The 21,102-nt window shown below is 43.9% G+C and overlaps 1 protein-coding gene across 1 annotated transcript in view; it reads left to right on the plus strand.

Annotated features, from left to right (window-relative positions):
• The first annotated feature begins 18,094 nt into the window (after positions 1-18,094).
• LOC121584924 (transforming acidic coiled-coil-containing protein 1) overlaps positions 18,095-21,102 on the plus strand; it is a 34,141-nt gene continuing 31,133 nt past the window's right edge. Inside the window, exon 1 of the mRNA XM_041901183.2 lies at positions 18,095-18,582. Within this exon, the coding sequence (XP_041757117.1) occupies positions 18,518-18,582 (65 nt within the window). The 5' untranslated portion in view covers positions 18,095-18,517. The remainder of the gene's footprint in view (positions 18,583-21,102) is intronic.

The following is a 21,102-nucleotide window of genomic DNA, read 5'->3' on the forward strand; positions in this document are numbered from 1 at the left end:
TCTTCACATACTCTGCTGCTGCTCTCTGTTTATTATCTATGCATAGTCACTTTACCCCTTCCTACATATTATCTCAATTACCTCAACTAACCCGTACCCCTGCACATTGTCTCGGTACCGGTATATAACCTCATTATTGTTATTTTATTGTGTTACTATTGTGTTAGTATTTTTCCTTTAGTTTATTTAGCACATTTTTCATACGTACTATTTAAAAACTCTGCATTGTTGGTTAAAGGCCCGTAAGTAAGCATTTCATGGTAAGGTCTACACCTGTTGTATTCGGCGCATGTGACAAATACAATTTCATTTGATTTGAAACAATGTTGATTCAACCAGTGTGTACCCAGTGGGACAGTTCTAGGCCTACCTACAGGTAATAACACACCATATGTAACCTACAGCTCAACATATAGGTAATGACACACACACTGTAACCTGGCTCTGTGAATAGTATGTGTTCACAGTTAGCTTTGATACTGTCGCAAAGCTAACTAAAAAGCAGCATTCCCCAAGAGAGGATGCCTTTCTCTTCAGCAGTGATGAATTCATGAACTTCTTCGACGAAAAGATCATGATCATTAGAAAGCAAATTACGGACTCCTCTATTCATGAAAATAATCATGGCCTCTAAACCTTCAAGCTGCATACTGGACCCTATTCCAACTAAACTACTGAAAGAGCTACTTCCTGTGCTTGGCCCTCCTATGTTGAACATAATAAATGGCTCCCTATCCACTAGATGTGTACCAAACTCACTAAAAGTGGCAGTAATAAAGCATCTCTTGAAAAAGCCAAACCTTGACCCAGAAAATGTAAAACACTATCGGCCTATATCGAATCTCCCATTCCTCTCAAACATAGAAACAGCTGTTGTGCAGCAACTCACTGCCTTCCTGAAGACAGGTTCTGCATTTGTCCTAGTGCTCCTAGACCTTAGTGCTGCTTTTGACACCATCGATCACCACATTCTTTTGGAGAGATTGGAAACCTTAATTGGTCTACATGAACAAGTTCTTGCCTGGTTTAGATCTTATCTGTCGGAAAGATATCAGTTCATCTCTGTGGATGGTTTGTCCTCTGACAAATCATTTGTAAGTTTCGGTGTTCCTCAAGGTTCTGTTTTAGGACCACTATTGTTTTCACTATATATTTTACCTCTTGGTGATGTCATTCTGAAACACCAAAATGTCCTACCTTGGAAGCCTGTGTTTCAGACATAAGGAAGTGGATGGCGGCAAATGTTTTACTTTTAAACTCGGACAAAACAGAGATGCTAGTTCTAGGTCCCAAGAAACAAAGAGATATTCTGTTGGATCTGACAATTAATCTTGATGGTTGTACAATCGTCAAAAAAAAACTGTGAAGGACCTCGGCGCTACTCTGGACCCTGATCTCGCTTTTGACAAACATATCAAGAATATTTCAAGGACAGCTTTTTTCCATCTTCGTAACATTGCAAAAATCAGAAACCTTATGTCCAAAAATGATGCAGAAAAGATAACCCATGCTTTTGTCACTTCTAGATGAGACAACTGCGATGCTCTTCTCTCTGGCTACCCGGATAAAGCACTAAATAAACTTCAGTTAGTGCTAAACATGGCTGCTAGAATCTTGACTAGAACCAAAAAATGTGATCATATTACTCCAGTGCTAGCCTCTCTACACTGGCTTCCTGTTAAGGCTAGGGGTGATTTCAAAGTTTTACTGCTAACCTACAAAGCATTGCATGGGCTTGCTCCTACCTATCTCTCCAATTTGGTCCTGCCGTACATACCTACAAGGTCACAAGACGCAGGCCTCCTTATTGTCCCTAGAATTCCTAAGCAAACAGCTGGAGGCAGGGCTTTCTCCTATAGAGCTCAATTTTTTTGGAATGGTTTGCCTATCCATGTGAGAGACGCAGACTCGGTCTCGACCTTTAAGTCTTTACTGAAGACGCATCTCTTCAGTAGGTCCTATGATTGAGTGTAGTCTGGCCCAGGGGTGTGAAGGTGAAAGGAAAGGCACTGGAGCGACGAACCACCCTTGCTGTCTCTGCCTGGCCGGTTCCTGTATCTCCATTGGGATTCTCTGCCTCTGACCCTATTATGGGGTCTGAATCACTGGCTTACTGGTGCTTTCCATGACGTCCCTAGGAGGGGTGTGTCACTTGAGTGGGTTGAGTCACTGACGTGATCTTCCTGTCCGGTTTGTCCCCCCCTCGGGCTCGAGGAGGAGATCTTCGTGGGCTATACTCAGCCTTTTCTCAGGGAAGTAGGTTGGTAGTCTGTTGATATCCCTCTGGTGGTGTGGGGGCTGTGCTTTGGCAAAGTGGGTGGGGTTATATCCTGCCTGGTTGGCCCTGTCCAGGGGTATCGTCGAATTTAAGTATGCACCCTCTAATTCTCTCTCTCTCTCTCTCTCCCTCCCCTCCCGGAGGACCTGAGCCCTAGGACCATGCCTCAGGACTACCAGGCCTGATGACTCCTTGCTGTCCCCAGTCCACCTGGTCGTGCTGCTGCTCCAGTTTCAACTCTTCTGCCTGCTGCTATGGAACCCTGACCTGTTCACCGGACATGCTACCTTGTCCCAGACCTGCTGTTTTCAACTCTCTCTCTCTACCACACCTGCTACTTCAACCTCTAAATGCCCGGCTATGAAAAGCCAAGTGACATTTACTCCTAATGTACTGACCTGTTGCAACCTCTACAACCACTGTGATTATTATTTGACCCTGCTGGTCATCTATGAACTTTTGAACATCTTGGAGAAAAATCTGGCCTTAATGGCTATGTACTGTTATAATCCAATCCAAATGGAAGTCAGATACAGGTGGATATTTCAATTAATATAATATACCCTGTAATTTTCAAACAATTATGGCTGATGCTTTAATGAGAATTATTGTCTAACCTTATGGATAAAAGCATCTGCTAAATGATGTAAATGTAAATGTAAATTATTATAACCCCCAAACTAAGGATTAATGGATCATTGTTTCTATCTATTTCTGTTGTCTTAAGAGATTTTATAAATGTACAATATCGTTATAGTTAAAAAAAAATATTATTCCCACATGCCACTAAAATATATTATCGCGGTAGAAATTACGTTTTCGTTCATGTTTTTGGGCTGACTGAATAAATTCAAAGATTGTCTATATACTGACATAAGACCTTCCTCTCCAAGGGGGGCGGGGCTTAGCGAAGCGTCAATTCACCAGCCACGTTGGCGGGTGGTCACACTCGAGGCTCTGCAGTGCAAGCATTTCATAAAAATGGTCAAAAGTCAAGTATGGGCAAATGTGCGAGTAGTGATTCATAGCGAAATAAATGCTGCAGTAGCTGTTTTTGAAGTATTTCTGCCATTTTGTTTCATATCTGGTGATGCATAAAGAAATAGGCGTCCGCATGCTTCCCAGCCTAAACATGTCGGAAGAGTTCGTGCATATATTATGACGACATTTTGTGTCGTTTTTGTTAGTTTTGGATTTAGGTTAGGGTTTTGTCGTCTGTTCGGGCACACGACATTTTTTCTTGAGGCAAACCGAAATTCGGAGCCGAAGTCTACGCCCCTTCGTCGGTGATTGGTCAACAGTAGGGATTCTTCAGGAAAGTCTTAGTTGTCGTTAAACGAGAGACGACTCGTTTTCTTTATTGAGAAATACTGTACCAAACATCTTAGTTAGATGTAAAATTGCGCGACTAAGATCTCCTCGCCAAAAAACGTAAAAATGAACGACAGATTTCTTGAGTTATCTTACATAAATTAGGACTATTTTGAGGAAGTGTATTGGCTACGGTGTCTCAAAACGGACAAACAGTACTATTCCCGTTTTTTTCTCGTTTTTCAAGGGAAGGTATTTTAAGGGAGTATGCGAGCACATTCGTTCGGTTCGCATAGCCGACTTCGGCTAGCTGCCAGCCGAATTGAAGCATGTTTATGCATGCTGACACCGGCCAAGAGCCACCAGACCTGGCGCCAATAACAGCTGACCACCTCTCTCACACACACACCAACACCGACCGACACACCTCTAACATTCCTACTTGATAAAGGTTTACACTCATATCACATTCCAGGTTGAACTCTCACTATAATATATTCGTTTTGACCTTTTAGTGCCTAACTGAGTCTGACAACTCTACAGCTCTGGTTGTACCATTATATTAGAGGTACAACAGCGTCCAACATTACGGGTAACCTTTACCCCCCTCATCTGTGGATATTTTGGTTAAAAGTATTACATTATACTGAACAAAAATATAAATGCAACATGCAACAATTTCAAAGATTTTACTGAGTTACAGTTCATAGAAGGAAATCAGTCAATTGAAGTAAATTCATTAGGCCCTAATCTAATCTACATTTTAGAGTGGCCTTTTATCGTCCCTAGCACAAGGTGCACCTGTGTAATGATCATGCTGTTTAATCAGCTTCTTGATATGCCACACCTGTCAGGTGGATGGATTATCTTGGCAAAGGAGAAATGCTCACTAACAGGGATGTAAACAAATGTGTGCAAAAAAATTGAGAGAAATAAGCTTTTTGTGCGTATGGAACATTTCTGGGATCTATTATTTCAGCTCATGAAACATGGGACCAACACTTTAAATGTTGCACTTATTTTTTATAATTTGAGCAATTTAACACATTACTCCTTTCTCGTATTACATATCTTGTTTTAGAAACATTACTAAGCATTTTCATCTGTTTTGTGGTGTAATTACATTTGGCTGGTAAAAAATGTGAGTGGCTGGTAGATATTTGTATCTACCTGCCACAGTGGCTGGTAGACAAAAAAGTTAGTTTTAGGCCCTGGTCCATATCAATTATTGATATATACATTAGATGACTAATAGGGGGCGCTGTGTTGAAACCACCTTGCCTCCATCTTGGCACTCCCCCACCGTTGTAAAACATATTTTGGAAGCTATAGAAATGCATTTATCAATGTCTACATTCGTTTTTGCCAGATGTATTATTTTACGGACACCTTAATGCATACTTTTACATTATATTATGTGAGCTAAACATTAAAACATTTATTTTCCTTAACGTATAAATACAAATTTTCCCTTAAAGTATATACACTGCTCAAAAAAATAAAGGGAACACTTAAACAACACAATGTAACTCCAAGTCAATCACACTTCTGTGAAATCAAACTGTCCACTTAGGACGCAACACTGATTGACAATAAATGTCACATGCTGTTGTGCAAATGGAATAGACAACAGGTGGAAATTATAGGCAATTAGCAAGACACCCCCAATAAAGAAGTGGCTGATGTTTTGGTCACTTTTGAATGCTGGCAGTGCTTTCACTCTAGTGGTAACATGAGACGGAGTCTACAACCCACACAAGTGGCTCAGGTAGTGCAGCTCATCCAGGATGGCACATCAATGCGAGCTGTGGCAAGAAGGTTTGCTGTGTCTGTCAGCGTAGTGTCCAGAGCATGGAGGCGCTACCAGGAGACAGGCCAGTACATCAGGAGACGTGGAGCAGGCCGTAGGAGGGCAACAACCCAGCAGCAGGACCGCTACCTCCGCCTTTGTGCAAGGAGGAGCAGGAGGAGCACTGCCAGAGCCCTGCAAAATGACCTCCAGCAGGCCACAAATGTGCATGTGTCTGCTCAAACGGTCAGAAACAGACTCCATGAGGGTGGTATGAGGGCCCGTCGTCCACAGGTGGGGGTTGTGCTTACAGCCCAACACCGTGCAGGATATTTGGCATTTGCCAGAGAACACCAAGATTGACAAATTCGCCACTGGCGCTCTGTGCTCTTCACAGATGAAAGCAGGTTCACACTGAGCACATGTGACAGACGTGACAGAGTCTGGAGACGCAGTGGAGAACGTTCTGCTGCCTGCAACATTCTCCAGCATGACCGGTTTGGTGGTGGGTCAGTCATGGTGTGGGGTGGCATTTCTTTGGGGGGCCGCACAGCCCTCCATGTGCTCGCCAGAGGTAGCCTGACTGCCATTAGGTACCGAGATGAGATCCTCAGACCCCTTGTGAGACCATATGCTGGTGTGGTTGGCCCTGGGTTCCTCCTAATGCAAGACAATGCTAGAGTGTGTCAGTAGTTCCTGCAAGAGGAAGGCATTGATGCTATGGACCGCCCGTTCCCCAGACCTGAATCCAATTGAGCACATCTGGGACATCATGTCTCGCTCCATCCACCAACGCCACGTTGCACCACAGACTGTGTAGGAGTTGGCGGATGCTTTAGTCCAGGTCTGGGAGGAGATCCCTCAGGAGACCATCCGCCACCTCATCAGGAGCATGCCCAGGCGTTGTAGGGAGGTCATACAGGCACGTGGAGGCCACACACACTACTGAGCCTCATTTTGACTTGTTTTAAGGACATTACATCAAAGTTGGATCAGCCTGTAGTGTGGTTTTCCACTTTAATTTTGAGGGTGACTCCAAATCCAGACCTCCATGGGTTGATAAATTTGATTTCCATTGATAATTTTTGTAATTATGTAAAGAAAAAAGTATTTAATAAGATTATTTCATTCATTCAACTGGTCATTCAACTGAGACTGCTCTTCTCTGTGTCACGGAGGCTCTCCGCACTGCTAAAGCTAACTCTCTCTCCTCTGCTCTTGTCCTTCTAGACCTGTCTGCTGCCTTTGATACTGTGAACCATCAGATCCTCCTCTCCACCCTCTCCGAGCTGGGCATCTCCGGCGCGGCTCACTCCTGGATTGCGTCCTACCTGACCGGTCGCTCCTACCAAGTGGCGTGGCGAGAAGCTGTCTCCGCACCACGTGCTCTCACCACTGGTGTCCCCCAGGGCTCAGTTCTAGGCCCTCTCCTATTCTCCCTATACACCAAGTCACTTGGCTCTGTCATATCCTCACATGGCCTCTCCTATCATTGCTACGCTGACGATACACAACTAATCTTCTCCTTTCCCCCTTCTGATAACCAGGTGGCGAATCGCATCTCTGCATGTCTGGCAGACATATCAGTATGGATGACGGATCACCACCTCAAGCTGAACCTTGGCAAGACGGAGCTGCTCTTCCTCCCGGGGAAGGACTGCCCGTTCCATGATCTCGCCATCACGGTTGACAACTCCGTTGTGTCCTCCTCCCAGAGTGCGAAGAGCCTTGGCGTGACCCTGGACAACACCCTGTCGTTCTCCGCTAACATCAAGGCGGTGACCCGATCCTGCAGGTTCATGCTCTACAACATTCGGAGAGTACGACCCTGCCTTACACAGGAAGCGGCACAGGTCCTAATCCAGGCACTTGTCATCTCCCGTCTGGATTACTGCAACTCGCTGTTGGCTGGGCTCCCTGCCTGTGCCATTAAACCCCTACAACTCATCCAGAATGCCGCAGCCCGTCTGGTGTTCGACCTTCCCAAGTTCTCTCACGTCACCCCGCTCCTCCGCACACTCCACTGGCTTCCAGTTGAAGCTTGCATCTGTTACAAGACCATGGTGCTTGCCTATGGAGCTGTGAGGGGATCGGCACCTCTGTACCTTCAGGCTCTGATCAGTCCCTACACCCAAACGAGGGCATTGCGTTCATCCACCTCTGGCCTGCTGGCTCCCCTTCCTCTGCGGAAGCATAGTTCCCGCTCAGCCCAGTCAAAACTGTTCGCTGCTCTGGCACCCCAATGGTGGAACAAGCTCCCTCACGACGCCAGGACAGCGGAGTCACTCACCACCTTCCGGAGACATTTGAAACCCCACCTCTTTAAGGAATACCTGGGATAGGATAAAGTAATCCTTCTACCCCCCCAAAAAAAAAATGTGTAAGTCGCTCTGGATAAGAGCGTCTGCTAAATGACGTAAATGTAAATGTAAATGTAAAAATTCAGATCTAGGATGTGTTGTTTAAGTGTTCCCTTTATTTTTTTGAGCAGTGTATATTTTTGATTACTTATGTTACTGTCCCCACTACAAGAAAATAATGTCCTTGGAACACGCTCTACCAACCGTGTGGCTCAGTTGGTAGAGCATGGCGCTTGCAACGCCAGGGTTGTGGGTTCGATTCCCACGGGGAACCAGTACGAAAAAAGTAGGAAAACTTATGAACTCACTACTGTAAGTCACCAGTATGAAAATGTATAAACTCACTACTGGAAGTCGCTCTGGATAAGAGTGTCTGCTAAATGACTAAAATGTAAATTAAAATTAGTAGGAGAACTGCTCCTACTGCGAAGTGCCAATATGGCCGACTGGTGGCTTCAAAGCCTCTCAATGGCCAATACATAGCTTCAGCAATCCAGGGTTTATATACATCATTGGTCCATAGCCTCACACAAGTGTCCTCTCACCTCTTGACTGTACTGTTGATGTTTGGGGGCTGACACATAACCAGTAGTGACCAATAATTTATATATACACTAGATAACTTATAGGGGGTGTTGATGTGTTGATGCTACTGTGCTTCCATCTTGGCATTCCCTCACTGTTGTAGAACATATTTTGGAAGCTATAGAAATGCATTTATTAATTTCTATATTTGTTTCTGCCACGTGTATTCTATTACAGACACCTTAATGCATACTTATATATATATTATATTATGTGAGCCAAAAAAATAATATATATATATACTACTGGTCAAAAGTTTTAGAACACCTACTCATTCAAGGGTTTTTCTTTATTTGTACTATTTTCTACATTGTAGAATAAGAGAATGCCAAGAGTGTGCAAAGCTGTCATCAAGGCAAAGGGTGGCTATTTGAAGAATCTCAAACATAAAATATATTTTGATTTGTTTAACACTTTTTTAGTTACTACATGATTCCATTGCTCCTGACTGCTGTTAATGTGCTGCCATAATAAAGAACCAGCACTTCTGTTGTCATCTGGACTATTGCTGATCTAATCTTAAACAGAGATGCCATGCATGGGTAATACCAGTACTCTCTGGTGTATCTCTAGCTAGTGCTCAGAGTTTAGCTAACATGGTTGTTTTGCTGTTATTTGTCTTTCGGTTCCTCTGTTAATTACCACTCCTCTGGCTCCTAGCCTGGCACAGAGCATCACACAGACAACAAACCTGGGGCAAGTGCCTCTGTGCCCAACTCTCTCTCTCTGTAGGCCTGAGATGTCAGGGTGATGTCAGAGGGCGTGGGGCCAGAGGGGGGGGCGTCTCAGCCTTGCCCCACCCGCACCATTCAGGACCTGTCTGACACACCTGCACACAAACCTCTGGACGGGAATACACTTGCACACACACCTCTGGACGGGAACACACCTGCGGAGCAGGTGAATGATTGTGTGTGACTCAGTGCCCCCCCTGTGTTGCTTCGTGTGTGCTTGTGGAAACACAGATTTCTAGTTATTTAGTTACACCGCAAGTAACAATATAAAGTCATAATGATGTTACCCCTACAGGTGTCTGGTGTGATGGATGAGACCTCTCCTTCTTTCACTTCCTCTTTCGAGTTAGTTGACATGGAGCCAACCCCGCCCCTCTACCAGCCTATGCAACCACATTGGTTTTACTGTCACTGCGCAGACTCCAAGGACTTCTGGCTCCCCTTCAACAGAGAGGACTCGGAGAGACTGGAACAGGCCTGGTCTATCGGTGAGTGAGTGGGGGGGCCAGGGACCTCGTATCATGAGGTCCCTGGCAATTCCCAGCTTTAAAGACAATACCCCATAACAAATGCATCCAAACTTAGCATAGCATAGCATTCTTTGCGTTCGGTTCTCCCATCGTAATATATACAGTGGGGCAAAAAAGTATTTAGTCAGCCACCAATTGTGCAAGTTCTCCCACTTAAAAAGATGAGGGAGGCCTGTAATTTTCATCATAGGTACACGTCAACTATGACAGACAAAATGAGGAAAAAATATCCAGAAAATCCCATTGTAGAATTTTTTATGAATTTATTTGCAAATTATGGTGGAAAATAAGTATTTGGTCAATAACAAAAGTTTCTCAATACTTTGTTATATACCCTTTGTTGGCAATGACACAGGTCAAACGTTTTCTGTAAGTCTTCACAAGGTTTTCACACACTGTTGCTGGTATTTTGGCCCATTCCTCCATGCAGATCTCCTCTAGAGCAGTGATGTTATGGGGCTGTCGCTGGGCAACACGGACTTTCAACTCCCTCCAAAGATTTTCTATGGGGTTGAGATCTGGAGACTGGCTAGGCCACTCCAGGACCTTGAAATGCTTCTTACGAAGCCACTCCTTCATTGCCCGGGCGGTGTGTTTGGCATCATTGTCATGCTGAAAGACCCAGCCACGTTTCATCTTCAATGCCCTTGCTGATGGAAGGAGGTTTTCACTCAAAATCACACGATACATGGCCCCATTCATACTTTCCTTTACACGGATCAGTCGTCCTGGTCCCTTTGCAGAAAAACAGCCCCAAAGCATGATGTTTCCACCCCCATGCTTCACAGTAGGTATGGTGTTCTTTGGATGCAACTCAGCATTCTTTGTCCTCCAAACACAACAAGTTCTATTTTGGTTTCATCTGACCATATGACATATGACATTCTCCCAATCCTCTTCTGGATCATCCAAATGCACTCTAGCAAACTTCAGATGGGCCTGGACATGTACTGGCTTAAGCAGGGGGACACGTCTGGCACTGCAGGATTTGAGTCCCTGGCGGCGTAGTGTGTTACTGATGGTAGGCTTTGTTACTTTGGTCCCAGCTCTCAGCAGGTCATTCACTAGGTCCCCCCTTGTGGTTCTGGGATTTTTGCTCACCGTTCTTGTGATCATTTTGACCCCACGGGGTGAGATCTTGCGTGGAGCCCCAGATCGAGGGAGATTATCAGTGGTCTTGTATGTCTTCCATTTCCTAATAATTGCTCCCACAGTTGATTTCTTCAAACTAAGCTGCTTACCTATTGCAGATTCAGTCTTCCCAGCCTGGTGCAGGTCTACAATTTTGTTTCTGGTGTCCTTTGACAGCTCTTTGGTCTTGGCCATAGTGGAGTTTGGAGTGTGACTGTTTGAGGTTGTGGACAGGTGTCTTTTATACTGATAACAAGTTCAAACAGGTGCCATTAATACAGGTAACGAGTGGAGGACAGAGGAGCCTCTTAAAGAAGAAGTTACAGGTCTGTGAGAGCCAGAAATCTTGCTTGTTTGTAGGTGACCAAATACTTATTTTCACCATAATTTGCAAATAAATTCATTAAAAATCCTACAATGTGATTTTCTCGATTTTTTTTCTCAATTTGTCTGTCATAGTTGACGTGTACCTATGATGAAAATTACAGGCCTCTCTCATCTTTTTAAGTGGGAGAACTTGCACAATTGGTGGCTGACTAAATACTTTTTTCCCCCACTGTACCTCCTGTAAGTGAACACACACACACCATCCCCGTCTGTCTGATATTGTATAATATATAACACCCACACACAGGGCTCTAAATTAAATTAAAAATGTTCACTTAAAAAAGTTAGGAGCACAACATAACATTTAGGAGCACCAGAATAAAATATATTTTAAATTGATTGAGATATAGCCTCTATTGGGCCTATATAAATTCTAGCTACTTTTGAAGCACAGGTTGTGTCCTAAAAACGAATATGTAACCCTGTAAAGACATTTGTTTATTATAAAAAGCTGAAATGTTGATACAAAAACCTGTCATTGAAATTAAAAGTAATCTGTGGAATATTAGCTTTCTACGTTGTGTAAAAGTACTACCTATTGAGACGCAATACTTTGAAAATTGTACACTGTCTCTTTAAGAGTGTGAAGTTGGTGAGTGATGACATGCAAGAGATAATTTATTAATTGCTATGATCATTGATCTTTTGAAGAAGCTATCCTTTTCTTTCTTTCTGTGCCCCAAATGTTTGGATATACTGTTAAAGTAGCCAGGTCATTAGGTAGCAAGCTAATGGTGTAACATGACTGAATAAGGTGTAAACAAATGTCTGCGAGTGGTTTGGGGTTCGACCCACGACACCAATACATCCACTCTCTAACGCCACTCATTCACAATTACTAGCAATCTTCCCTCCTCTTCATTATCTTCCCTTTAAACAGCAGTCACTAAACTTACGACCTGGTCCAGAAACACTTATTATTCTCTAGCTAGCTTCATCATCTGCAGATCTGACAGAACCATCTAGGTGTGTGCAAAATGGCAGAAACTTCCCTAAGCCTATTGGAAGGATAGGTGGAGCCAGCATCCTTTTGGGTTTTCCTTTCCTTTCAGATCTGCAAATGGCAAGTAACTGTTAGGGGTTGTTTCTGGGCCGGTCCTATGAACCTGTCTGCCTTAGTGTGATTGGTCCATCTCTGACCTCTGACCCTGCAGGTGTAAGTGAAGAGGCGGAGTCTCCAGGGTCGGGGGAGGAGGGGGTGGGGCATCAGGTGAAGGTGGGGATGCTGAACGGAGGGCGGAGGATAGACTACGTACTGCAGCAGGCACCCATCGAGAGCTTCAACGAATACCTGTTCGCCATCCAGTCCCACCTCTGCTAATGGTCAGTACCTGTAGTGGTGTGTGTGTGTGTGTGTGTGTGTGTGTGTGTGTGTGTGTGTGTGTGTGTGTGTGTGTGTGTGTTGCTAATACCGCTCGTGTGTCCTGTGTGTTCAGGGAGTCTGAGGACACTGCTCTGCTGCTGCTGAAGGAGATCTATGACAAAATGGGTGTGGCCTTTGAGCAGCAATAATAAAGCCTTTATAAACACAAAGGCAAAGGCTAAATAACAACACATGAGTTCAATAGAGATGCACCGTTAAGGCCCTTTGCTCTACTAGGAGCTGAAAGGAGTCAAGTAAGTCAATAGCAACACACATAAAGACTTATAACCACACATAGTTATAAAGGCTTTATAACCACACAGAGAGTTATAAAGGCTTTATACATACACAGAGCGTTCTTAATAAGTTACTGGTAATGAAAGCAACAATGGTAATGAAAGCAACGAGATGAAGGGAAGCCGACCACAGAGCCACAGGCTGTGTTCGAGAGCATCAAAACCGTGATGCATCATGGGTAAATTGTGACTGACTGACTGATTTATGATGGATGGTGATTTGTAGATCAGTCAGTCTCGACTCACCTTTAAAGTTGGCTGCAATGTTAAACGTGCCCACAGCTCTCTCCCAGAATGCCTTGTGTCTGAGCCTCACCAAACTGTCAAGTCAACTCTTCAGACAAGATGGCATCTGCCTCTGGGTGTGTGTGTCAGAGGTGTGACTCTTCCCTGAAGAACCAAACCTCTACCAGCTGACATGAAGAGGACTGGAGAACCCATTGAGAAGTACTAGAGAGCTCATCTCCTATCTCTGAAATGGCTCTTTCTGTGACCACATGGGGAGCATGTTAGGCCTACTGCTGCTAGGTAGCTCTCTCTCTCTGCTCTCCCCCTCCCCTCTGTCTGTTCTTAATTGCAGGAGTGAAGTCTGGTGTGTGGGAGTCAGGGTTCCAGCTGCAGCTCATTCACCATAAAGACCCTCAGCCTTAAAGACCCGGTCAAACTTGCCACTCATCGTCAGATCATAGTCAAGACGACCATGTTAGTCTCGCTGCTGACTCAACCTGCTTGTTTTTGCTCTTTGTGTTTTTGGCCTGTTCTATTTACATTTCTCCTGTGCCACAGATTATTGGAACCTGACTCCTGCCTTCGCTTCACTCCTGCCACCACCATCCTGCTTTCCACTACTGGACCTCACATTTGGACTCACCACGGACACTAGGACGTTACGGTACCACTCCTGCTCAGAACCCTGGATCTGTTACCCTCCCTGTAGACCTGGACTTGCTCTTCCCCTATTTTTGGAAACCTGGACAATTTAACTTTGAAATAAACCTGTTAAACCTTCTCTGGCTCGGTGTAGTTGTCTGCATTTGGGTTCATATTCAGTTTAAATCGTGACAGAGCAACATTAAAGAATATCCAAGTGAGCCCTCTATACAACTCTATGGGATAACCACAGTGAAGAATGGTTTCCTTTCTCCTAAAACCACACTGAAGGATCTGGGCTGGATCCACCTGTTGTAGGAACAAACTGTGTTTCTAATCAATCAGATCCTTTTTGATCATGTCTCTATCATAACTTTTCTATCAGTTATTTGTAAGTCATTTCTTTTTTAATTTGCCTTATTCCTATAATACATATACAACGACTGACGATTATGCAGGACGATGATTCCTCTCCTGTCTGTTTAGTGGTTGTATATCAGTACGTATCGGTACTGACTACCAAAAGGGTAACACTTTACTTAGATGCTGCATAAGACCTCATAAAATCAGTTATAAAGGGTATTAAAAAATGTAGGGCATTGACTCTTTGTCATGCATATAAAGCATTTATGAATGCTTTATTATTGATACATATCACCACAAGAAAGTGTTACCATAAAAAGTGCAATATGATATTCTGATGTCACTCCTCTCTAGCCTACCTGACTGACTGACTATGGGTAATTACGTTTTTGTATTTATTTGTATGATGTAAAGGCTAATTATTTAAAGATCTATATCTTTAATGGAACTGACACAATACATGTTTTCCTCCAAGTACTTATTGGAGAGTCAGGAATGTATGAGGGTAGAAAAGGGACAGGGTCGTCTTGTTTCTGTGTGTTTTGTGAGTGAAATGCAGTATCCTGCTATACAGGATATGTCAGCAGCACCCCTCCCCCTCTGGTGTGTGCCAACCAACCTCTTAATCTGTGGTTGGGGCCAATTTCTACCCATTCTCTATCACAGGACCCATATAGCTATACATACATTCCCTCTCTCTCTGGAGATATCTCTGACACAGGTTTCCAGGGTTGGGGTCAATTCCAGTCAATTCAGAAAGTAAACCAAATTCAAATTTCCCTTATTGAAAAGCATTGAAGACAATTGGAGTTGGAATTTCAGTGTACTTCCTGAATTGACCCCAACCCTGCTGGTTTCACTGTCAGTCAACCAGTAACAAACCCACAGCAGTCCTTTAACATGGCATGAATCATCACTGACCTCCTCACACGCTTCTGCTGACAGAGCTAGCTGAACAATAGCTCTGGTCCAGTGCATTACAGGACGCCACACCTAACACCCTGGACCAGAGCTATTGTTCAGCTAGCTGAAGATAGCTGAACAGTAGATCTTAGTTTTCTCATCATTCTACAACCACATAAGAGGCTTGGAGGTTCTGGCTAGGCAGCTGACTCCCTGCTCAAAATGTGCTGTGTGTGATATCCCTAATCTCTGATGCCTAACCTCTGACCCCTAAACCCTGCTGTGTGAGCACTCACCCTCTGCTTCACTCCCGAATGCCATCTTTTGTTCTGTTAACCTCAAGTTTTGCACTTCGTGGCATTGTGTATTTAAAACCAAAATTGATAATATTAATAACATTTCATTTAAAGCTGACCGGTATACTTTATTGCTTGATATAAGCATGGGCCTTATGTCTTATTATGAAACTTTAAATATGATGATATGATCTCTATGTAGAATTTTTTAACTGACTCAAAATTGTTGTGTAATTTAGTCAGGATCATTATGAGATAAGACATAAGGTAATATACAGTATACTGTATTCTAGTCATGGCTCATCCTATATAACTTGTGATGTACACACCTTTTCTATTCATATACTGTCCATACTGTCTATACACACCATTATATGTATACTGACCAAAAATATGAGTTACAGTTCATATAAGGAAATCAGTCAATTGAAATAAATTCATTAAGCCCTTATCTATGGATTTCACATGACTGGGAAGATATGCATCTGTTGGTCACAGATACCTTTTTTTTTTTAAAAGGTAGGGGCGTGGATCAGAAAACCAGTCAGTATCTGCTATGACCACCATTTGCCTCATGCAGCGTGACACATATCCTTCACATAGAGTTGATCAGGCTGTTGATTGTGGCCTGTGGAATGTTGTCCCACTCCTCTTCAATGGCTGTTCGAAGTTGCTGGATGTTGGCTGGAACTGGAACATACTGTTGTACACGTCGATTCAGAGCATCCCAAACATGCTCAATGGGTGACATGTCTGGTGAGTATGCAGGCCATGGAAGAACTGGGACATTTTCAGCTTCCAGGAATTGTGTATAGATCCTTGGGGGTGTGCATTATCATGCTGAAACATGAGGTGAAGGCCTAGGATGAATGGCACGACAATGGGCCTCAGGATCTATTCACGGTATCTCTGTGCATTAAAATTGCCATTGATAAAATGCAATTGTGTTCGTTGTCCGTAGCTTATGCCTGCCCATACTATAACCCCACCGCCACCATGGGGCACTCTGTTCACAATGTTGACATAAGCAAACTCGCCCACACGACGCCATACACACTGTCTGCCATCTGCCCGGTACAGTTAAAACCTGGATTCATTCATAAAGAGCACACTTCTCCAGCGTGCCAGTGGCCATTGAAGGTGAGCATTTGCCCACTGAAATTGGTTATGATGCCGAACTACAGTCAGATCAAGACCCTGGTGAGGACGACGAGCATGCAGATGAGCTTCCCTGAGACGGTTTCTGACAGTTTGTGCAGAAATTATTCTGTTGTGTAAACCCACAGTTTCATCAGCTGTCGTAGGTGAAGAAGCCGGATGTGGAGGTCCTGGGCTGGCGTGGTTACACGTGGTCTGGTTGTGAGGCCGGTTGGACGTACTGACAAATTCTGTAAAACGAAGTTGGAGGCGACTTATGGTAGAGAAATTAACATTCAATTTCTGGCAACAGCTCTGGTGGACATTCCTGCAGTCAGAATGCCAATTGCATGCTCCCTCAAAACTTGAGACATCTGTGGCATTGTGTTGTGTGACAAAACGGCACATTTTAGAGTGGCCTATTATTGTCCCCAGCACAAGGTGCACCTGTGTAATGATCATGCTGTTTAATCAGCTTCTTGATATGCCACACCTGTCAGGTGGATGGATTATCTTGGCAAAGGAGAAATGCTCACTAACAGGGATGTAAACAAATGTGTATACACAATTTGAGAGAAATAAGCTTTTTGTGAGTATGGAATATTTCTGGGATCTTTACATGTTGCGCTTATATTTTTGTTAAGTATATATATTTAAATTCTGGTCTCTGACATTTCTTAATTTTCTGGATTATGTATTTTATTGCTAGGCATTACTGGACTGTTGGAGCTAGAAACACAACCATTTTGCTGTACCTGTGATAACATCTGCAAATCTGTGTACGCGACCAATAAACGTTGATTTGATTTTTTCTTTATTTAACTAGGCAAGTCAGTTAAGAACAGATTCTTATTTACAATGACGGCCTACACCGGCCAAACCCGGACGACGCTGGGCAATTGTGCGCCGCCCTATGGCACTCCCAATCACGGCCATTTAGCAGATGCTTTTATCCAAAGCGACTTACAGTCATGCGTGCATACATTATTTTATTTTTTTGTGTATGGGTGGTCCCGGGGATCGAACCCACTACCTTGGTGTTACAAGCGCCGTGCTCTACCAGCTGAGCTACAGAGGACCACACTACTTTTGTATATATAGAAAATGACTTAAGTTAAACTGAATGTCACCCAGTAAAATACTACTTGAGTAAAAGTAAAAGTATTAAATATACTTAAGTATCAAAAGTAAATGTAATTGCTAAAATACACTGAGTATACCAAACATTAGGAACACCATCCTAATATTAAAAAGTGAAGTACAGATACCCAAACAACTACTTAAGTAGTACTTTAAAGTATTTTTACTTAAGTACTTTACACCACTGCTCAGATTCCCTTCATCCTCTGACTGAGAAGAACGCTATGCAGTCCAACCTCGGCATGCTCTGTGTGTGTGTGTGTTTACATGCTAATGCTGGGCTTAAGGGAGGGGTCCTGACACACACTGGTTCACAGCAGGTAGAATGTCTCAGAACAACAGGACCTGTGTTAATGCTCACCCCCCTTCTCTTTCCTCCCACCATCCCTCTCTCTCTCTCTCCTCCCACCATCCCTCTCTCTCTCTCTCCTCCCACCATCCCTCTCCCTCCTCCCTCTCTGTCTGTTGTTCAGCTGACTAACAATAGGGGCGAGTCTCCCTCTGGAACAATACCTTCACCCCTACCCTCCTCCCCCTTCACTGTCAGAGCTTAGTGGCCTTTACACTACCCCCCTCCCTCCCTCTCTCTCATTCTTTCGCTCTCCCACTAACTCTCTTTCTTTAGAGAAGCTCTGTAATGCAAGGAATCTGGTCTGTGCAGGAGGGACCATTCGATCGAAAGAGAGCGAGAGAGGGGAGAGAGAGAGAGGAGAGGAGGGGTTAGAGGAAGCGATAGAAGGAGAGAGAGGCAGGGACTGGCAGAATAGTTGACATGTGATCAGGACTCCTGAGCAGCCATACCATTCAGCCTAGATACAACATCAGCAGCAGCAGAGAGAGAGACATAAGGAGCTAAAGAGAGAGACAGAAGGAGCTAGTTAGTCAGAGATGCGGTGTGTGAGATGAGAAGAGGCTATAGTGGTTGTGCCCTCATCACTGGGATTCTACAATTTTCAGAGAGTGCTCTAAAAGAGATACGCCTGTCGCTTGGAATAAGACACAACACACACACTACACACACAAACACACACACCCAGCGTTGCCATGGGGGGCTCCCTCAGTCAGCACAGGAAGAGCTCCTTCAGCTCCCCCAGAAAGAAGAGCAGTATGTGAGTACACAATCTAATCACCGTTATTGTGTGTGTGTGCGTGTGTGTGCTTGCACACGCGTTATTTATATTTTTCCTGTCCCGTGAGCATGTGGTTTAGTTTCAAGTGTGAATGTCGTGTATCAGGTAACTGTGATGTTCGCTCTCTGAACTGGTTTCCCAGCATTGTCCATCAGCTAAAGTGCAGCAGAACCCGACACGACAATAAAGCTTGTTTAGATTGAACTTATTTGATTACAGAAAGGGGAGGGATCTAGATAGGGGAGATGGACAGATAATTAGGGTCATTAGTAGACAGGCTAATGTAATGAAGAACAATGTAATGAGAGAGATGTGATCAGATCTCCTGACGGAGACACTTCTTTAGTACTGACCATGCACAAGATGAGGTGGCATGTAAGGTGAGTGATCAATCAACAGGAGACCAATAGTTTATGTCCATTAATCAGGTGAATAATATAACCCTATAATGCTTTGTCTCATAAGGGCCTCTGACTAAGTCAAGTGTTGAGGTGTGGTTGAATCCCTTAATCATCGGTCTTATGGTAAAAGGCTGTTATTGGCCTTTTCTCCTAATACTACACAGCTGATTCAAATTATCAAAGCTTGATGATTAGTTGATTATGGGGTCCTGAGGACCGAGTTTGGGAAACCCTGCCCTAATCCATGGTAACAGAGAGCCAGTCCTCTCTTTCTCCCAGTAGGTCCCAGTGGATCATCACCATGTTAATGAGCTACTGAGCCTATTACACTTTCTACCCATTCGCTGATGTCCTTCCTAGTCATACCCTGATGCTGCTCTGCTCTACCCATCCTGTTGTCACGGTGACTCAGCAGGGCCACTGGCACTATTAGTGGGGTTGTCATCGTCTACAGCAGTTGTTGTTTACGCTGGAGGTCATTCCAATTGACACTGAATGACCCAGAGTAGTGCAACTGTAGAGTAGAATGAAAGCCTGAAGCCATGAGTGGCTCTGAGACTTAGATCTGAGACTTCTTCTGTTAGCTTCTGTTAGCTGGAGTGCTCAGAGAATCAGAGGAGAGTCTGCAAACAGAGACATCTTTGTTTGGCTGGTTTTACATTAACAAGCTTTCAATTAGAAATAAACCAGTCAACTCTCTACTGGATGGGGATGAGCCCCCTCACTACACACTGTCAGGCTTCTGTGTGTGCTGTAGGTTAAGCAGTGTTTTTCTAGGCAGTGTCCTTGTTTATGTGTGTGTCTCTCTCTCTCTCAGTGTGTGTGTGTGTGTGTGTGTGTGTGTGTGTGTGTGTGTGTGTGTGTGTGTGTGTGTGTGGATCTATATTTATCAAATAATCTTTTTCATTTGTAAGTGGAACAGAAATCTGCCTCAGTCCTCATTTCTCAATCCCCCCTCCACTCACCACCCCTCCTCCATCTCTTCCATTCCTTTTTGGAGTTGAGAGTGACCTGCATTTGGAGCTCCTTTAGACCCTATTTCAGACTGTAGAACGCTGATCTATCTTTGGCCTGAATCTCTTCCTCTCCTCCTCTCTTCCTCTCAACCTGTCCTCCTCTCTGTCAGTACTATATCACCAACAATTCAGTTGGCTGTCAATAGACAGACATGGACCATAAGAGGAGGCCCTGGATGACCCTCAGTGTGTGTGTGTGTGTATGTGTGTGCGCGTGTGCACACCATTGTTTGAGGAATTATGTGTCCTTTGTGTCCCTGTATTGTTACACACCATAGCCTGGTGTCTGTCTGTCCCCTGCCCCTACTCTGTCAGTCCTCCCAGCACTCACCCACAAACCCCCCTTCCCCCAAATATTGGACTATAAAATGTATTATACTTATGCTAAAATGTTTATTCTATTCTACTGAGCTATTTACTTTTATATTTGTATTCTTATCTTTTATGATTTCTTATTGTTGTTGCATTGTCGATAAGAAACCGTCAAGTAAGCATTCCGTTGGACAGTGTATACCATGTGTATCCTGGTCATATGACTAATATAATGTGAAACCTGAAACCCTCTCTCTCCCATTTAGAGGCATGTTCAAGCTGCTTAGCTCAATGTATTCTCCAGATTGTTAGGCCATTAGAGTTAGAGCTACAGACATCTGCAGTTAGAGCATTCAACTGTAAACAGGGGTTGATGATAGAACTGTGCAGGACAGGTATAGTAAGGAACTCTGGGAGGTATCTGTAACTCTGAGACATCAACGCAATAGAGCCATTCCATGTCATTTCAGCAAGCCATGACATCCACCATCGCAGATTGTTCTGAAATTGTTTCTGTAGTTAGAAACAGGTAAGATTGGCATTCTTCAAAGCGTTTGGGAGAGATTGAGATACATTGTCTTGATAAAGTAAGATATTGTTGGCATATAATGAGATGACGTGATCTGTAGAATTTAGAGATATTGGTGTAATTTCTTTTGATTATCGAACTGCCTGGGCCAGGGGCTCCATAGACGGGTTAGTTGTTTAGCAACAAAACCGATGCGTGTGCAACTATGGGGCAAAACAGACAGGGTTGGTTTAGATTGTTG

The sequence above is a fragment of the Coregonus clupeaformis genome, chromosome 16 (genome assembly GCF_020615455.1).
Source record: "Coregonus clupeaformis isolate EN_2021a chromosome 16, ASM2061545v1, whole genome shotgun sequence".
In the NCBI taxonomy this organism is placed as follows: domain Eukaryota; kingdom Metazoa; phylum Chordata; class Actinopteri; order Salmoniformes; family Salmonidae; genus Coregonus; species Coregonus clupeaformis.